This window comes from Sinocyclocheilus anshuiensis, unplaced genomic scaffold (genome assembly GCF_001515605.1).
Source record: "Sinocyclocheilus anshuiensis isolate Anshui unplaced genomic scaffold, SAMN03320099.WGS_v1.1 scaffold1581, whole genome shotgun sequence".
NCBI classification, from domain to species: Eukaryota; Metazoa; Chordata; class Actinopteri; order Cypriniformes; family Cyprinidae; genus Sinocyclocheilus; species Sinocyclocheilus anshuiensis.
The window spans coordinates 74,135-92,504 of NW_015540988.1; the positions used below are offsets into that span (position 1 = coordinate 74,135).

Here is an 18,370-nt window from a genome sequence, read left to right on the forward strand (position 1 = left end):
AGGATATGACAATATTTGGCCGAGATACAACTATTTGAAAATCTGGAAACTGAGGGTGCAAAAAAAATAAAAATATTGAGAAAATCGCCTTTAAAGTTGTCCAAATTAAGTTCTTAGCAATGCATATTACTAATCAAAATTTAAGTTTTAATATAGTTACAGTAGGAAATTTACAAAATATCTTCATGGAACATGATCTTTACTTAATATCCTAATAATTTTTGGCATTAAATAAAAATCTATAATTTTGACCCATACAATGTATTTTTGGCTATTGCTACAAATATACCCCAGCGACTTAAGACTGGTTTTGTGGTCCAGGGTCACATTTATAAAATCGTCATTACTCATAAAAGATAGCATGGTTCAGAGGCAGCCATCATAATTGTCAGGCAGGTCTCTCTCTATCTGTTCTCTCTTTAAATAGTGGTGTTAAGAGAAGACTAAAATACTCCTATATCTGAGTGGCCCAACAACACTTCCAGACAGCAGGAGGGAGAGGGTTTAATCAGAGCCCAGCTGAGTGTGACCTTTGCCAACAGATCGGTCCAGAGAGACCCCCTACCACCTAACTCCAGTCTCCAGAGCTGGTAACAATCAGAAAACTGCCTACCACCCATGACACAGACACACACACACACACACACACACACACACACACACACACCGAAAACACACTCACACCCTTACCTGACATGCGAAAGGGCATGGGGATCTTCTCTCCTGTGTCTGGATGGATGATGGCCTGAGGACATAATGAATCCACAGACAGCAGACAGGATGACGAGGAGGAAACGAGAGAGAAGAAGAGGTGAGAGTGAGCTGATGGGAGAATTACCATGCTGAGGTTAGCCGTAATTCTCCTCTCATTACACCACTATACAGAACTACAGCTTGTGAGCGCGTGTCACACTGCGCACGAAGATGTTGAGTGATTTAAGCAGGTTCTTTCATCATAGCAACCTGTAAAAGGCTTTCAACGCTGTTCACACTCACCTGTTTAATCTTCTGTGCCTCCCAAAGCTATTGTGAAAAACAGAAACATGCAAAAGAGGGAAATGTTTACGAGTATTACATCCTCACTTTGATTTTGTTGTGTAACTGATGTTACCAAGAAAACTGAAGTTCTTTACACAACACATGTGAATTTGATTTTGAATTTGATTGGCTGATGTTTGTTCCTCTGCTAACATACTACTCACATTACCTTTAATACACTCTTTAAAAAAGGCTCTTTATTGACATCTGTGGTTCCATAGAGAACCTTTTAACATCAATGGAATCTTTCCATTCCACAACAGGTTCTTTATAGTGAAAAAAATTTTAATTTTATAAACTGTTCACTGAAAGGTGCTTTGGTGAACCAAAAATGGTTCCCCTATATGGCGTAACTGCAAAAATGTGTAGCAAACATGACACAATGGGGGTTTCCAAATTACCTTTTAATGGGCCCCAAACGTACCTGCACATTAGTCACACTTGGAGGCAGAGTTCCATTTTTGAACTGATCCAAGAGTTTCATACATTCATTTAAACGTTTCTAAAAAAAAAATACAATAAATAACAGCGAAAACAGCATTCACATACAAATTATCAAATTATTTGAGGTTTACATTTCAGAAGGCTCTCGCTTACCTCTGATACAAAGAGCGTGCGAGGGTCGATCACATCCAGGAAGTGTCTTAGTCTGCCATAAAATGAACCCTGAAAGAAACAGCGAAACTTTAAGAAATAGAACTACAAAATGCACTCCATTAGCATGTGGGGAATTAAACAACACTCTCACAGCAATTCATACTATTGTACGGTTTGGGGAATTTGTGGCTAATTTGTATGTATCAAAATTAAATGCTTGAAGATTGTTTATCGTTTTCAAACATTAAAGGTGTAGCAAATTGAGAGAAAGCAGCAAAGGAAGTGAGATCACCAGAAGAGGTACTTGCCTGGAGGATATTAATTCCACCTTAATTCTATAGATAATATAAGTTAAATAAGTTTTCATTTTATAAATTAAACATCTAGTCTAGCGTACCTGGTTTGTTAAGAAGGTTCATTGTTTTAGTTTCAAAATGCAATAAAAGTAAATACAGATTAAGTGGGACAAGAGGTGAAGTGAGACATTTAATTTTGTATTTAATGTCTTATTTTTTTTACTTTACGTAGTGTAGTGGAGATCTTTAACTGTTTAAAATGGCATTGTGTGGTTAAGTCATTTGGCATCACATTTTAAAACGACTAATTAGATATTTGTCTTAGTTGATTTGTACCCAACTAAATTAACTTCACTTGTACTAGGCATATTTGTTGGTTAATGATATACTTGTTGCTTTATTAATTTATTTGTGTCTGTGCAAATGATGATTTCCACCAGTATCCAATGAATTCCAAAAATAGGCTACTAAAAGTTACTTCTTGTCTTGAAGGTCAGGTCTGTGTGGAACAAGAACAGTTCAGTTCCGTGATGAATAATCATGATTATTAATCATATGTTCACAATTTCCTTAAATGATTGGCCAAATGATTTCGGAGGTCCCAGAAACTTTCCCCAGACGCGGGAGTCAGCTGCTGATGCAGACTCTGACACCAGGGCCAAACCAGTTGTTTTCGCGCGCCAGGTGTGTCCGCCTCATTATGCGTGCACACCAACTGTCTGCTGGCTGATCTGTAGACCTAAAAAGTTCTTCCAACGCAATTAAAATGTTCAAATGTGTGTGTGCAAGCAAGGAGGAATGCAAGATTATAAAGCAGCACGCAACATATTCTCTGTTTATCACATCTAACAGACGGTCCTTTACACGTATTAAGGACGGTACCGCTGGAGCAATAACAGCAGATGTGAATCATCTGCTTTAAAAAAAATAAATGAATGAATAAATAAATTACCTCTTCCTTTGAGGTTAAAGTTATTGAGTCACTAATGCATACAAAATGGTTTAAATTGTTTTTTTTGTCGCAGTGAATCTTCCCACATGTTTTAATAGGGAACAGTGTTGTTAATGAACTAGCTTTGGCACAAAATAGTTTTAACGACATTTTATCTTGATTCTGAAGCTTGGAAATCATTAATTGAGGGGGTGCTAATTTTAGGGGTCTGTAACTGAACCCCTAAAGAATGTCAAAAATGTTCTCAAAAGGTCTCTAAAGTATGTATTTTTCACATATCCTACAAGTAAATATATGTTTCAACAGATCCACAAAAGTTAGATTGAAAGTAACGTAATGAGGTAACGTTAACCATAACAACAGTACGGCGCTGGTTACAATCCACATGAAACTATTTATCAACATGTTTTGATCAAATATATGTTAAAATATAGGCCTAACCCGATCTCGTGAATGTGTGCGTTAATGGCACGATTTTCTATTTCTATTTGGCATATTTATATGCAAAAATGGACTTTGGGGTGTATAAGATGCGCAATTGGTAGGTTTAGGGGTGTTTGGTAGGTGCGTATATGTAGGCTACCACAAAATGCATATTATATGCACGCCAACAAAGTGTGTATGCATGCAAAACCCGCGTATTATATGCACGTCAAACACGTGCGTATCGCATGCACGCCAAAGTCAGTTTCTGCGTATAAATAGCACGTAAAATACCAGAACAAAAAAAAAAAAGTGCTATTGATACGCATTTTCATGAGACCGGGCTCCATATATGACGTTTTGGGTGTTAGTAGCCTTAAGAGAATTCGAACTTTTTTTTTTTTTTTTTTACCGGTTTAGGCTATACTATTGTATTTCTGCCAATAATCTAAATAAAATGTGCTTGATTTCTAAGCAACTAGCAACATTAATACTCATCACATTTTACAAAGCAGTTATGTCACCAACAGAGGTCACTGTTAATGCGACTTAAACAAGGAGTGAGGGCGGAAGAAGCAAACACTGCAGTGAACTGTTTGGTTTTGATTTGGTTTTAGCGAGAAAAGTAAACTGGATCTCTTTTGAGCAGCAAAAGGCGATTCCTCTCAAACAATTCAGCTGAAATATTCTGTCTCCAATCCCGTCTGCAGTAAGCCTAGAGAAATCAACCGGATGCAAAAGCACAAGTCTCATATTCGTATGCACTGGGTCCGGCTGTTGTTTACCTGATCAAACCGAGACTCGCCGAGTCTAAACGGAGGGTACTCAGTCGATGCAGGCATGGCAGGTGTTCCCAGATGCACAGTGCAGTCAGTAAGGCTGTTTTACTGAGATCTCAAAGTTACGCAGAGTTCCCTCAAGAGTGGTCGAGTCATCCGTATCGATGCATTTTGGGTAATGTCGTTTTCTAACAGGTCAAAGGATATGTGTGATGAATTAACTTTAAAGAGTAGCTTAAAAAATTGCCATGAACGTCAGTGAATCCTTGATTTTCTTTTATTAATAAATTAGGTAATTTCAGCCACCACAACTATATCATGGGGTTCAGTTTAGTCATTATTATGACCTTGTTGTCACTGTACAGGATGTGATTTGATTCATACCCTGTAATGTATTTACCCAAGATAGTCATTCCTCAAATAGCTTGTCTACATGCGGTGCAATATTAATTTTGTTGTACATTATGTTCTCCTATTATATGGTCTAAAAATACCAGAAAGACGTAATTCAGTGTGAGCAAATCTAAATCGTTTTATTACTGAGGCAAATGCCATTTGGATTTAGTTTGAAGCAAAATCACTAAAACAACTATATTTAATGCTCAATATACTAGTGTTGAAATAGTGGTTTAATTTTGAGACGCATGAGAGCTTTGTCTTCACGTCAAATAAGTACAGTCAGAGATGCATCCCAAAGTGAAAAGTTTATTTCATCAACAGAGACCTTTTCTTAGTAGAGATGCTTAAGAGCACACCAAAAGTCGACTGAACATCTCTCAGATGAGGCATTTGATAAAAAAAAGAATACACCACAACCTCCAGTGGAAACTCATGTTACTACACCCTGAACATCCACTCAAACAGCTGCTCAGGGAAGCACTTCGTATATTTTGCACCTAAAACAAATGGTTCCACTGAACACACCCTTCATGTTCTGTGCTTAAATGCTACTTGATACGTGAGGTTAATTTAAGCCATTCTTATTTTGATTGTAACAGGAATCCACTGAAATTTACACCAAAGGAGGAAGAGTTGAGCCTATAGTCTTAAGAATGAGGATTCGGGCATCAAGCCGCTTACCAATGCATTTCTACAACTTTAAAATAAACCCTTTGCAATTCTTTAAAAAAATATCTAGGTTTTAAATGACCTTAAAAGACAAAAAAAAGACATTCCAGACTTCTAAACAATAAAATGAAATGTAGTATAGTAAACAAAAGTTTTTATTTGCAAGTTCCAGAGTTTGTACTACATAAAATGTAGCTTTGATTATCATCTTCACCATTAAAAGCATACAAATCTTCTTCTACACACACATCTCATGACATCTCATGATAACATTCAGCCAAGGGCACTTGAACACACCTTCTTACTAGGCTGCAGGCTGTGTGTGTGTGTGTTGGTGAATATTTATATAAACTGCTGTTCAACACAGTGCCAACCTAAGCACATATTTCGTATTACATTCCATCTGTTTAGACCTAAAAAAAGTATGAATCTCTTAATTTCTGCAAAAGCCTGGCCTTCACATCTATTGCTTTCTGTTACTGCTGACCTTAATAATCACGAATTGATGTACACAAACAGCATTTAAAGGAAATGAGAAAATAAATGAACTGATCGTACAGACCTTCAGACCACCCAAAAGAAAAGATGACAAAAGACCTGGCCACAAAGCAAAAAAACAAAGATATTCGCATGATTAAAATGTAACACATTTTTGAAAAATTGTAAACTTTTACATTAAGCCTTAATAAATGAACATTCATTAATCCACCTTCAACAGTCCGAGCACACGAGTCCTTAAGTGCTTCTACTCAGAAATATGTTATTGATAGATCTTGAGCTTTAGGGACCAGCACTGAAACACCATGAATATCCTGTTTTTAGAGGATGATTTGTTTGTGCAGTGAACGTGTGCTTTTGACTACGTGCACGTCCTAAGCTGTTGAGAAAGAACGGTTGTAAATGCCTCGGTGTGAGGTTTAAAAGTGCTGCGGCCTATGCCTCTATCACACATCTACATATAGTGCTACATTGTACACAGACTGTGGCAACACTGATAGTGGCGACACCATAGAAACACCAGAATTACATTACAGTAACATTAACAGAGCTGTTGCGGTATTGAGAATACTGTAACGTTAATTTAGAGCAAATCATTTCTGGCATTTGCTGTTTTCATGGCTTTCGTTCTCTCTTCAGATCCATTTGTTCATCTCGATACCTAACAGTCTTGGGAAAGTTTAACTTGAAACACTCCTGCGCCATTCGTTTTGCAATATAATGTGCAATCTAATTAAAAGTGATTAGTTCAGCGAGAACAGAATGGAGAAAATACTGTATGATAAGGCAGCATTTGGCATTTTGTCAGAGTGGCATATATGCAATGAATACAGTATATATCCCATTCATTACACCTGAAAGCACTGGCAGCGATGTACGTGCATTGGCTCAAGCAAAGGAAGGGTGAGGAAGGACACTGACCTACAAACCGAAGCGAGAAGCTCAGTTGGTGTGAGCCTCTACCCTTAAGCTCTTAAGTAAAGTGCGGAAGACATGTAGGGAGGCACAAGCAGATTCGAAACTGGCTGATTCTGCTTTCTTTCCTGCTTTCTACGTCTCACGCTCCCTCTCACACACTTTCAAGTGATATCAAACTCGAAAAAACGGATCTCAAACACCCCAAACTTTTGTTCTCGGTTCAAGCAGCTGAGCGCTACATGTTAGAAAAACGTGATAGAAGAAACAAAAGATAAATCGATGTTTTTCTTCGTGCATTAAAAACCATTCACACTAGCACTAGAAGACTGGCATGTCACAGTCATGCCTTCCTTTCGATTGACAGGTGGTTTTGGTACATAGCTGGACTGGCATGTGTCTTAGTGACATGTCTAGTGAGTGAATATCAGCTGACACATGTCAAAATGGATCCTACCAGCTTTGAAGTTTAGCAGCAGAGTGCCGACCTTTAACCATCAAATGCAAACCTGCAGTCCATACGGACCCCAGCAGAGACCCAGGTATTTCTGGACACAGTTAAGAACACCAAATCTACACCCTCTCCTCCATGCCCATAGCTCTCTATATTTATATGGTTGCTGTAGCAGTGCAGGATTGTGACGTCCACCCAGCATTCGTGGAGGGATAGTGGAGGCGTTTGTTGTATCATTTCATCATAGAGCGGACCTGCAGCAGCGTGGGGGTCTGCTCCATGATGCGTACAAGAAGCGTGTCGATGTAATCCTCTAGATCTCTGATCAGGACCTTCAGCTTCTTTAGCTCCGTCTCGCGCTTCTCCAGCAGCGCCCCTCGCCTCTCGTACTCCTCCCGCTCCTGCCTGAGCTCAGTATCCCGCTGGATCAGCAAATTCACCAGCTCGCTGTGGTTCAGGTGATAGTACGTGCCTCCTCCCTCCACTAGCTGCTAAAACGAGAAAGACAAAAAAAGATTTACTTTACAAAAATATTCTGGAGTTGATTAAAAAAAAAAAAACACTTCTGGATTATGTTTGATTTGTGATCATGTTAATGAAAGAATTATTAGAAGCAGTGCTAGTGCTACTGAATCAGTAGATGCTGGTTTAATTTGATTTATATTTAAACATGGTCATTTTAGTAAATTAATTTACTAAAAATTTTCATCAGTAAAATTTTCATTCCAACAGTAATAAGAAATGCACCAAATCAGCATATTAGAATGAATTCTGAAGGATCCTGTGACACTGAAGACTGGAGTAATGCTGAAAATTCAGCTTCGCATCGCAGTAATAAATTACATTTAAAATTTTTAAATAATATTTCACATTATTACTCTTTTTGCTTTTTTTATACAAATGCAGCTTTGGCAAGCATAAGAGACATTTTTCAAATATATATATTTTTTATTAAAAGCCAACCCCAAACTTTTGAACTGTAGTGTGAATGTGGCAAAATTATATCTAATACTTTTGAGATAAATAGAGCAGTAATATTGCTTTAACTCAAATAATGATCAGAGTCGGAAAAAGTTGTAATTGCACTGTATTTAGAAGCCAATAAGGAGATCAAGTGAAAGCTGACAATGATTTCAGGTTCATCAGTGTCAATGAATTAAATGCGATCTGTTTACTCAAATAGCAAATTTATTATCTACAAAGCAGACTGCTTTATACTCATGCAGTACCTTCTTGTCAGCATCCTGGCCTGTTCGTCCTGAGTGGATGGTGGATTTAAGCTTCTCTAGTACTGAGCGACCCTCTGACCTTTTCTCATCAGGAGGTGTCAATGGCTTCACTGGGTGTGGACTAAAAGACATAATGACACAGCAAGATTAGATGGGAAAGAGTGCTATAAACAATGGTGACCGTTTCATATAATGAGTCTAGTGCTGGGCGGTATGACCAAAAATGTATATCACGGTATTTTTCAAAATTATACCGGTTTCACGGTACATGACGGTATTTTTTTTTCATGCATGACCGGGTGTTAACCATATTTTCTACTGATTGAGAGAGGAAATACTGCAGTATATTGACTTAGAATGCCCTATTTTACTGTCATGATGAGTGAATATTGTCAAAAAATACCACACTAAATAGCGACTAAACACGACCCCTTTTAATACATTTTAACCAGGAGTCACTCTCATTTATAATCGCGGGAACGTCTGATAAAATCAACATGCATCTAACACTAAAGAGCGGCTATGCAACCGGTATACCGCCCAGCACTAAATGAGTCAATGAATTTATTCACAACAGCACACCAGTTAAGACGTTTTCATGAAAAGTCCTTAGTTTTGAGAGAAAGGAGATCTCAAGAATGCAATAAATGCTATCTTCGGTTGCCATCCTATAACCCCTTAGACCAGATGCATTAAGGATAACGGAGTCAAAAATACGCAAGAAACCAAGCCAAGTCCCCGAAATCATAGAAACTTAAATTTACTTAGGCAAGCTTCCTGTGGACTCAACAACACACACTCACAGCTCACTAGGTTAACACCTGCTAATTGAAGCGAGGCTCCCCCATCTCTACTGTAGGATCCACAAGAGAGTGTGAGCCTATGTGTGACTGTCCATGGAGAAATCAGGAGACATGCTGCTACCACAAACAAATTAACACAAGAGAGAAGATGTGGACGAAGGGGAAGAGTCACCCTGCAACCCGGGAAAGTGAAGCGCATTGATTGCTGCATATAATAAGACATCCCAAAAGACACCTTGCCCAACCCCATAACACCATTTTCACAAGAAACATACCTCACACCACATATTTGCAAAAACAGGAAATCTGTAGTTATTGATACTGGCAAGATATCAATGGTAGATGCATGCAGAACCTCAGTTTGAGATGCTGTAGCCCTTGAGTAGTCCAACACCAAAATAATTTCAATCATGTATGGACAATATACTGGTAGTCTTATGTGTATCAGCCAATAAATGGTACTTTTTAATGGTATCGATGCAATATATTTAAGCTAAATATAAATAATCAGTTATTAGCACTGGCCAAAAATGTTGGTTCAGCACAAATTTCTAGGAGTTTCAATAATTACAGATTTTACCTTTAAACATCACTGAGTGAAGACAATTGCAAAGCAGAATGAAAGTGACTGGTGAGCCCAAGGAATAAAAAAAAAAATACCAGTGCAAGATCAAGACCTTGAGGAATCAACCTCGGTCTCATTTGACATCTACAACAAAGCTGGAGACCTCACCTGCTCTGATGATCAGATGTCTGTGTTTTATCCTGGAGAAAAGGATTGTATGCTGTAGAATTCACAGCCTGCACAGTAGGAAGAGGAGCAGCAGGTTCTGGACGTGGCACCTCTGAGGTATGGGGAATTGTGGGGAAGGGGAATAGCTGGGGCAGCGCATTAGTGTCTACTGCTACATGTGGTGTTGAGGAAGCTACAGGTGAAAGGTCGAACAAAGAAGATGTGAAGTTAAGGCTACGATCATGCCTTGAAGCCAGCGATGGCTGGTCGAAGGATGAAGGGGCTGATGGCTGGGATAAAGTGGGCCAGTTCACTGGAAATAAGTCAGGTGTCACAGAATGTCGAACAGCTGGAGCTGTCCAAAAATCAATTTTTACGTCTAGACTATCTGTTTGTTTAGGATTTGGTTCCGGGTCATTGTGAGTGTCTGCAGATTCAGGGTTTGCAACCAGACCTTTGCTAATACCAAGAAGGTGCATTTCAGTTGGCTGGGGTACAAAGATGTTTTTCAGGTCAGAATCGGTTATGACAAGGTCCTGAGTGATACTGGAGGTTTGTTCTGATGAACAATTGGATACAAACACATTAGAATCAGTCAATTGGACTAAATGCAAGTTGTTCTCTGATACAATTCCAAAAGGTTCTGTATTAAAGGATCCATCTTTTGGGCAGGTTTTACTCTCATCTACCAGACATGTGTCTGTATCTAATGGTGCAAGCTGAGCCTCAAGTTCTGCTATCATTTCTGAGGTAACAACAATTGGTGACATATCTTTGGGAAAGTCGGATATCTCAACAATGTCCCCTGAGGGGTTGCACTGTAGCACTGCTTCACCAAAATCTAACTTTATCATGTTCTCAGATGAAGTACTGAGTGAGGGGGCTGATTTGGGGGAAAAGGTATGCGTTTCTGGCAGGAGGTCCAATAGGAAATTATTTGGTAGAACATCCAGAGGAGATTCTTGTTTTGGTAAGGCTTCTGGAGAAGGATTAATGTTTTCTGCTATGACCTCATCTTGCTTACAGCCCATTTCTGGCATGCCTTTTGCAGATATGTCATCTTGTTGTACAACATTAGGGATATGGTTTGGCAAGGATTCAAATTTTGAACTGTCTTCCTCAGAAAGATCATGTCTTGGTTTCACTTCCTTTGTGAGGTCTAAGCTAGGGGAAACTGGGAAATCCTGTTGAGATACACAAGTAAGATAATGGTCTGAATCTGCACTCTTGTACATGCTGTGGAGAAGAACGCTACCAGGTGAGAGCACTGAGTTTAGATCTGATGCATCCTCCTCTGTCCCTGTTCTAATTCCAGTGGTGGGATGGAGATGTTCTACAGGAAGTGTCGGTCCATTAGAAGGCATTACTTCTTCCTCTTCACTGATGGTGCCGAGTTGACTTACCAGGTTATCTTTCTTAAATGGACTAGTTGGCAATTCATTGACTTTCTCTTGTTTGTCCTCCTGCATGTCATTAGACATGGATTTTGAGAGTACTGGAAAGGAAGGGTCATCAATTAGGTTCTCAGGAACAAATTCTTCAATTTCAGAACAGATATTTTTACTACTGACACCCTCTAAGATAACATTTCCTGATTTAATCTGTAGCATGGTGTCCATACCTGCATCCGTTTTCTCTCCATTCTTGACTGGCAGAGCAGTTGATACTAGGGAACTCTGTCCTGATTGAACATGGAATACTAAAGGTTCAGTGGCTTCAACTAGGGACTTTCCACTTAATGCCACATTTTGAATGAGTGAGGCATTTGATCCCCAAAATTCTTCATTGGATTGTGCTATATTACTTTGAATGATGTCAGACTGTGGAGAAAGACGGTGCTCAATAGACTGGTGGTCTAGGTCTCCACCTAAGGAATCAGATATCACTGTTGACTGTTCCAGGGTGTCACCTAAGCTGTTGTCTCCACAGAATGGCATATGATCTTCATGGACTGTCCCAGATTCAATATCTTTAGCAAACTCTAGCATTTCAGGCCTCTGTGATGTTTCAGGACTCACAGACACCCCCTCTGAGAACTCAAAGGAGATACTAAGAGGAAGTTCAACAGTGTCTGCTTTTGATACTGATGGCTGTGTGACATTTTGTTTGGTCTTTGGGTGGCCTTCAAGAGTTGTGTCATCAGCACTGTCTTCATTGTTGGAGTGAGGTGACAGTGCAGGATAAGGGCATGCAAGTGTATTCAGTTCAGAAAACTCTAAACTGGAATTTTCAGGCAAGGAAATTTCAGATGAATTGAGATCAAATTCTGGGAAGACATGCACCCAATGAGCAGTGAGGTCAGGCTTGTTAGAACTAGAGCAAATATAATTAACATCACTTTCTGAAACTTGAGGTGTGTCAGCAGCAGTTTCCTTAGATGTCTCTACAGTACTTGCTGAAGCAGTTCGTCCTAAATCAGTTGGGTAATTTGTATCCGACACCATTAAACCACCCAAAGCACCTGAAGGCTCTTGAATATTTGTTTTCATGAAGAGAGCAGGGGGTGTAACCAAATTTGTTGTTTCATTCACCTCCTCGGACTTCAATCTGTCCTTAGCAAAATGTTTAAAGTCATCCTTTTCTGTCGGCCCCTTGAAGTGAGAAATTAAAGGATCAAATGAGATATCCATTTGGGAAGGTCCTTTTTGGTTTCCAGTCCTTAGCAAATCTGGGGTGGCATTACCATCAGACTGCGAGTGGGTTGAGCTAAAGAGAGAGGGCACATCAGGAGTTAAAGGAGCAGAATGAAGCTCCTGAATGAATGGATTCTGCTGTGTGTGTGGGAGGAACGGATTGGCATCAAAAAGGGGTAGGGGAGAAGTGAAGGGATTAGCGTTTTTGTCAGCCATACTCTGTGAAGGGTCATTAAATGTCAAGGGTACAATGGGACAGATTGTACTGGTACTTGAGTCTGACTGAGGAGACACCAGCGGGCTGTGAAAGGAAGGTATATAAAGTACACACCATTAGTGACCGTGGCCTCCATTAAACCCATAACGGCGAGAAACATTGATGGCTATAAGCAATGACCAGTGACCTTCACCGTCCAAAATGTGAAATCCTTCAGACAAGAGAGACTAAACAGCACTCCCACAGCACTGCATGAGTACTAATTGTGCACAATGCTATTTTAAACAATAATAATAATAATAATAATAAAATCAAATAATATAACCCCAAAAAAACAAAAAAAAGACAATTAAAAAACTAGAACTTCTAAATAGAGGCCATGTTGTGGTCGAAATACTATACTATCATATTTAGCAGCGTACATACTCTGGATAATATGCTTTTTTATATATGTATATGTGATATATTGTTGACATTTACGGTGAAATATGCAGTATAAAATCAGAGCACACTAGGATCAAGTAGATTCCCCAGAGTGCAATGGCAAACATAGGTCATATGATAACTTCTCAATATACTACAGTTTAATAAATGTTGTCTACTGTTTCTTTTGCTGTTCAGAGAAATACCATTGCAGTAGTGCCTTGTCATGTGGCAGGCAGTATGATGTAAGATAATATTTCGAACACAGTGTCTGGCTAGACCTGCTTTACTCTGAGAAACGAAGAAATGCTGAGTTTGAAAGGTCATGACAATCACCCAACTATATCAGAGGGAGAGGTGAGAGGCAGAAAAAAGAAAGACAGAGCAAACAAGATAGACTTCTACAGAGTGACATCTATGCCCATATAGTTAAGCTCACAAACAAAATCACTTTTTGCTTTAAGCAAGTAAACATAAGAGCATGTGATTGGTTGGGGTATTTGACATGTTCCAGTAGTTGAACTTCAGTGACATTTCTATGAATTCATTTGAACTGGATGTCACAGAGATAATAAAAGCATGCTAGAAGCCAGTTGCTTGGGAAAAATTTTTACAATAGTTGTGAGCTAAACGGCATTGTAAATGGTGATTGTCAAAATAACACTGTTTTTATGTTAGGTCAAGGCTTACAGATTATCCATTTAATAGGTCATTAGTCATAAAGATTTAGCCTGTTATGGGACATTTCATGGGTGAATAATAACTCGATCAGTATAGATTATATTCTCTTTGGTCTATTTGTGTAAACACATTTATCTCACTTCCATCAGGATTATAAGGGACACAAATGATTGCATCACAGAAATAGCACTGCTATTTCCAGAATTTTTGTGTTTTGCTGTGTAATCCTACCATAAATCATAGTCTAAGCATTTAATTTTAATCTCAAAGTTATCGAGAAGCAAATTCCAAAAGGTATTTTTGCGTCTTTGACAGACGCAAATATGGTGCATTTTGTAGGGTCATTAGAAACAAATGTAAGCAACTAAATACTGCCAAAAAGAGCCAAGAACTTTGCAGTTTATGATAACACGGTCTTAGAAAGATAATTTTAAAGTCTGAGGTTGTACTAATTTCAAAACCCAAGACACAAAAGGGCAATACTGGAAGCATAAGTTGTATTTGCTTGTTTTTTGACTAATAGGATTTAAAATAAAGTGTCAGTGACATCTTCGCACATGTACCAAATGTGCAGATATGAGCTGTACTGCTGCTCTCTTCTGAGTAATCTCACTTCAAGTGCCCTACAGAGTGAGTACAACATAATGATGCTCACTGTGGAATTTGCTCCAAGACATCAGCAGGAAACTTCAACATGAGATTAATTCAATACGCCTGGAATTCACAGATTTAATTAGCTAAAATCACTTTCTTTTCCCCCTTCACATTTACGTTTTTGATGAAAAATTGAAGATGTGACAAAATTGCAAGCTCTCCCAATTAACACAGGGATTTGATGAATTTGCAAAATCCTAGAGGGTCATGTATCCGTTTATGATCACGTGTGTGTACGTATCAGTTGACGCAGCATGAAGAGGTGTTTCCCTGCTTTACAAAAACCCAAACCAAAGCTCTGAAAAAATAGAACAGAGTGTGATCTACCATCACCCATGAAAAAAGAAAATATTTACCAAACAATGGACAGCATACACACCTACAACAGAAACAAGAATGCAGTTATACTGGTTTAGGTCAGTGACAGAATTAAACTGAGTGACTCCTCCCATTCATAGCGAACACAAACACTCCCACACACATTCAGATCCATCTGTCTGCAGTGCAAAAATAGCACTTGCCGATTAAAATGGAGAAATCAAATCTTGGTATTGAGGGAGAACAAGTGTGAAAGAGAGAGAGAGAAAGAAAGAAAGAAAAAGAAAGTTAAAGGAAACAACTCAAGATTTCAGGTTTCCAGGCAACACCTCCCTCTGCAATGCAGATGCTGAAACTAGATCTATGGCTGCATGTCACAATGTTCACTCTCACTGAACCACAAAAACACACACACACAACATGCTTCTATTTAGCATTTCTAACATAAAATTGGCAAAGATAAGTTTACCTGGGTTTACTGTGCGAGTCCTTGGAGCTGAACCATCCTTTATGTTTGACTTCTACAAGTGGTTGAGCACGTTCTGCTTCCTCTTTGCTCGCGATTGGTCCTTTCCTAGCCGAATCACCTTTCCCATGTGAGAACAGGCCCCTCCTTTTCTTGCTCTGAGTCTCTGTCTCTCCAGCAGGTATCACTGTTTCCATCTCGACCTCATCTGTAACTCTTCCAGCTTGCTCTAATGCTTGAACGATGGCGGCTTTTTCTTCCTCTCCGGGTTTATCGAAGGACCAGCGACGGCCATCCACAGGGCCGCCGCTCTGCTTGTCTTCTCCACGGCGAGAGAGGTTCTGCAGGGAGAGGGAGAGAGAGGAGCCCTTCTGAAGCACCCCCAGGGCTGGGAGCGGGGGCTCGGGCCTTGGCTTTGACTGGGACTTGGGTAGCTGTGTCTCTTGGGATTTTGGCTGAGCTGACTGGGTTTTCTGCGACTTGGCTGGCAGCGTGGTTGCCTGTGGTTGACCTGACTGAGTTACTGGTTTGGTTGACTCTGGTTGAGGTTGCTGTAGTACGAGTGACGGTGGGTGGTGAGTAAGAGGAGACGTTTCCACCGGATTCCCGTTCACCCACACTAAAGGAAGGAGAATAGGGGTGTCGTTCTCTGACGTCACAGAATGAGGCACTGGTAAGCTGATGTCGTACATCACATGTCTGACAGGGGACACCTGTGGTGAGGGAGCCACTGTGTGTTCTGAAAGAGAAAGAGCATTGTTTTCTTAAATTTGTGATGTAATAAAAGAAACAACAGACTTTAGTCCCACTTTATATTAGGTGGCCTTAACTACAATGTACTTAATTAAATCATTTGTTCATATTGTCTTGCAAAACACTTTTGCTGCTATTGAGGCGGGATACAGGTAAGGTTAGGGACAGGTTTGGTGGTAATGGTAGGTTTAAGGGTGGGTTAAGGTGTAAGAGATGGGTCAACAGTGTAATTATAAATGTAATTACAGAAATTTATTACATATGTAATTACATGCAGGTATTAAAGGGTTAGTTCACCCAAAAATGAAATTCTGTCATTAATTACTCACCCTCATGTCGTTCTAAACCCGTAAGACCTCCGTTCATCTTCGGAACACAAATTAAGATATTTTGTACGCAAAGAAAACAAAAATAACGACTGTGTCAGCTGCGCCTGACACAGAATAGCATACGCTGTTTGTGTTCAGTGGATACTCTCCAAAATGGCACCAGGGTGACGCGGAGGAGACGAATTGTTGAATAAAGTCGTTATTTTTGTTTTCTTTGCGTACAAAAAGTATTCTCGTAGCTTCGTAAAATTACGGTTGAACCCCTGATGTCACATGGATTATTTTACCGATCTCCTTGCTACGTTTCTGGACCTTGATCGTGGTAATTACATTGCTGTCTATGGGAGGGTCAGAGAGCTCTCAGAATTCATCAAAAATATCTTCCGAAGTGTTCCGAAGATGAACGGAGGTCTTACGGATTTAGAACGTAAATTAATGACAAAATGTACCGTTTTCAATGATCTATGCTAAGCTGCAGCTAAAAGTGCTACCACCAGACCCGGAGATCGGCTGAATGGATTCGAAAACAGTAAAACTCAACTGTTTAACTCTAGGGGAGTTGGAAAATTAGCCTATTTTCAAAAAAAGTGGTGCGTTCCTTTAATACTTCGTTTTTACCTTTTTTCCTACACTGCTTTCTCCAATAAATGCTCAGACGATTTCCTGTTTTTATGAAGCCCCTCCCTCAGAAATACGCGATGGGCTCAGATTGGCTAGTTGGCCCAGTGTGTTGTGATTCGCTAAACCGCCAGTGCGCATCTAAAAGTCAAGCCCCTCACCACAGCGGTATGCAATCCGGTTGTATTGTAAACAATGGCATCATCATTATTGCTTATCAATTTGAGCCAGATTGAGACGCAGAGGATATTAATGAAGAGGATTGCGCAGAACCTGTGCAAGCACACGGCTCTTAAAGGGGTCATATGATGCGATTTCAAGTTTTCCTTTCTCTTTGGAGTGTTACAAGCTGTAAGACTCGTCCATGCCCTCCTAAACGCCTCGTTTAAACACGCCCCCACATGTCTACGTCACTGTGTGGGAAGATTTGGATAACACCACCTAAATGTTCATGCAAAGAAAGAAGGCGTAACTTTGATTCTCGCTATAGTATTGTTGCCGCTGTTGTGTCAAAGTCTGTTCCCCCTATGTTGCCCCTTAGTTTAGCGTTCCCGCTATGCAAACAGTGTAGAGAGCACGTGCGTGTGTTCCTTCCAGGTTGTGGCTAGAAGGGATACAGCAAAAACCGGAAGCTAACAATAAATTGAATTTTCTACCTATTAGATTGTGTTTTATTAACACCTACCCCAACCCTAAACCTACCCCTTACAATAATGCAAAAATAGTAATTATTGTTGTACAGTGTGAGTGCGTATATAAAATGTACAATACAATAATATTTTATGCTGTGCTTTTGGAGGTATGTGGTACCTATTTACTGCAAAATTATTCAACTACATCATTAGCTTGCATAATTATTATGTTTTCATATAAAACAATCACTTAAATGATGATCAAATTTAAAATGTAAATTGAGTTGTATCAGTGCACAGGAACAGTGGAACGAGCACATGCGCGTGCTCTGTATGCTGTTTGTGTAGCGGGAACGCTAAACTAAGGGGAAACATAGGGGGAACAGACTTCGACACAACGCCGCCGCCATGTCGTGGAGTCGCTGTGTGTTTCGTTGTGAAAGCGAAACTACTTTGTTTGGCCTTCCAAAAGAGGACACAATTAGAAATCAGTGGTTAAGTTGTATTTACAGCACTGTTCCAGAACAGTTCAAACCAAATATTCAGATGTGTGCAACGCATTTTACGGAGGACGAGGACTGTTTCCTAGGAGAGTAGCATACAATGCCAGTGTTCGGACAAATAATGCTGACTCACAGCCTGTAAGCACGTTCTCATATTTAAAGGATTTGCCACTGACGATTCAAACGCGAGTTTTGAGCAGTGTAGAGTAGCGCTTGTTGTTTGTCGTTTCGCTGATCACAAATGCAGACATGGTTTTATGTTTACGTGGCTCGATACGCAACGCAACGCATAAAAAGACAGTATAAGTCATTATAATCAGTAATTATGTCCCCACTGGATGCAACAAATGCCTCGTTT

The 18,370-nt window shown here is 39.6% G+C and overlaps 2 protein-coding genes across 3 annotated transcripts in view; both read right to left on the minus strand.

Moving 5' to 3' along the window:
- LOC107690191 (sideroflexin-5-like) overlaps positions 1 to 4,241 on the minus strand; it is a 14,729-nt gene extending 10,488 nt beyond the window's left edge. The window contains 5 exon segments of the mRNA XM_016488443.1: positions 691 to 745; positions 997 to 1,023; positions 1,463 to 1,540; positions 1,636 to 1,704; positions 4,092 to 4,241. Coding sequence (XP_016343929.1) covers positions 691 to 745; positions 997 to 1,023; positions 1,463 to 1,540; positions 1,636 to 1,704; positions 4,092 to 4,148 — 286 coding nt within the window. The 5' untranslated portion in view covers positions 4,149 to 4,241.
- A 1,055-nt stretch (positions 4,242 to 5,296) lies between these two features.
- LOC107690145 (uncharacterized) overlaps positions 5,297 to 18,370 on the minus strand; it is a 29,384-nt gene continuing 16,310 nt past the window's right edge. For both annotated transcript variants that reach the window (XM_016488379.1, XM_016488378.1), the window contains exons 3-6: positions 15,181 to 15,916; positions 9,786 to 12,719; positions 8,250 to 8,370; positions 5,297 to 7,511 (exon numbers count right to left, since the gene is read on the minus strand). In XM_016488379.1, the coding sequence (XP_016343865.1) occupies positions 7,254 to 7,511; positions 8,250 to 8,370; positions 9,786 to 12,719; positions 15,181 to 15,916 (4,049 nt within the window). In that variant the 3' untranslated portion in view covers positions 5,297 to 7,253. The remainder of the gene's footprint in view (positions 7,512 to 8,249; positions 8,371 to 9,785; positions 12,720 to 15,180; positions 15,917 to 18,370) is intronic.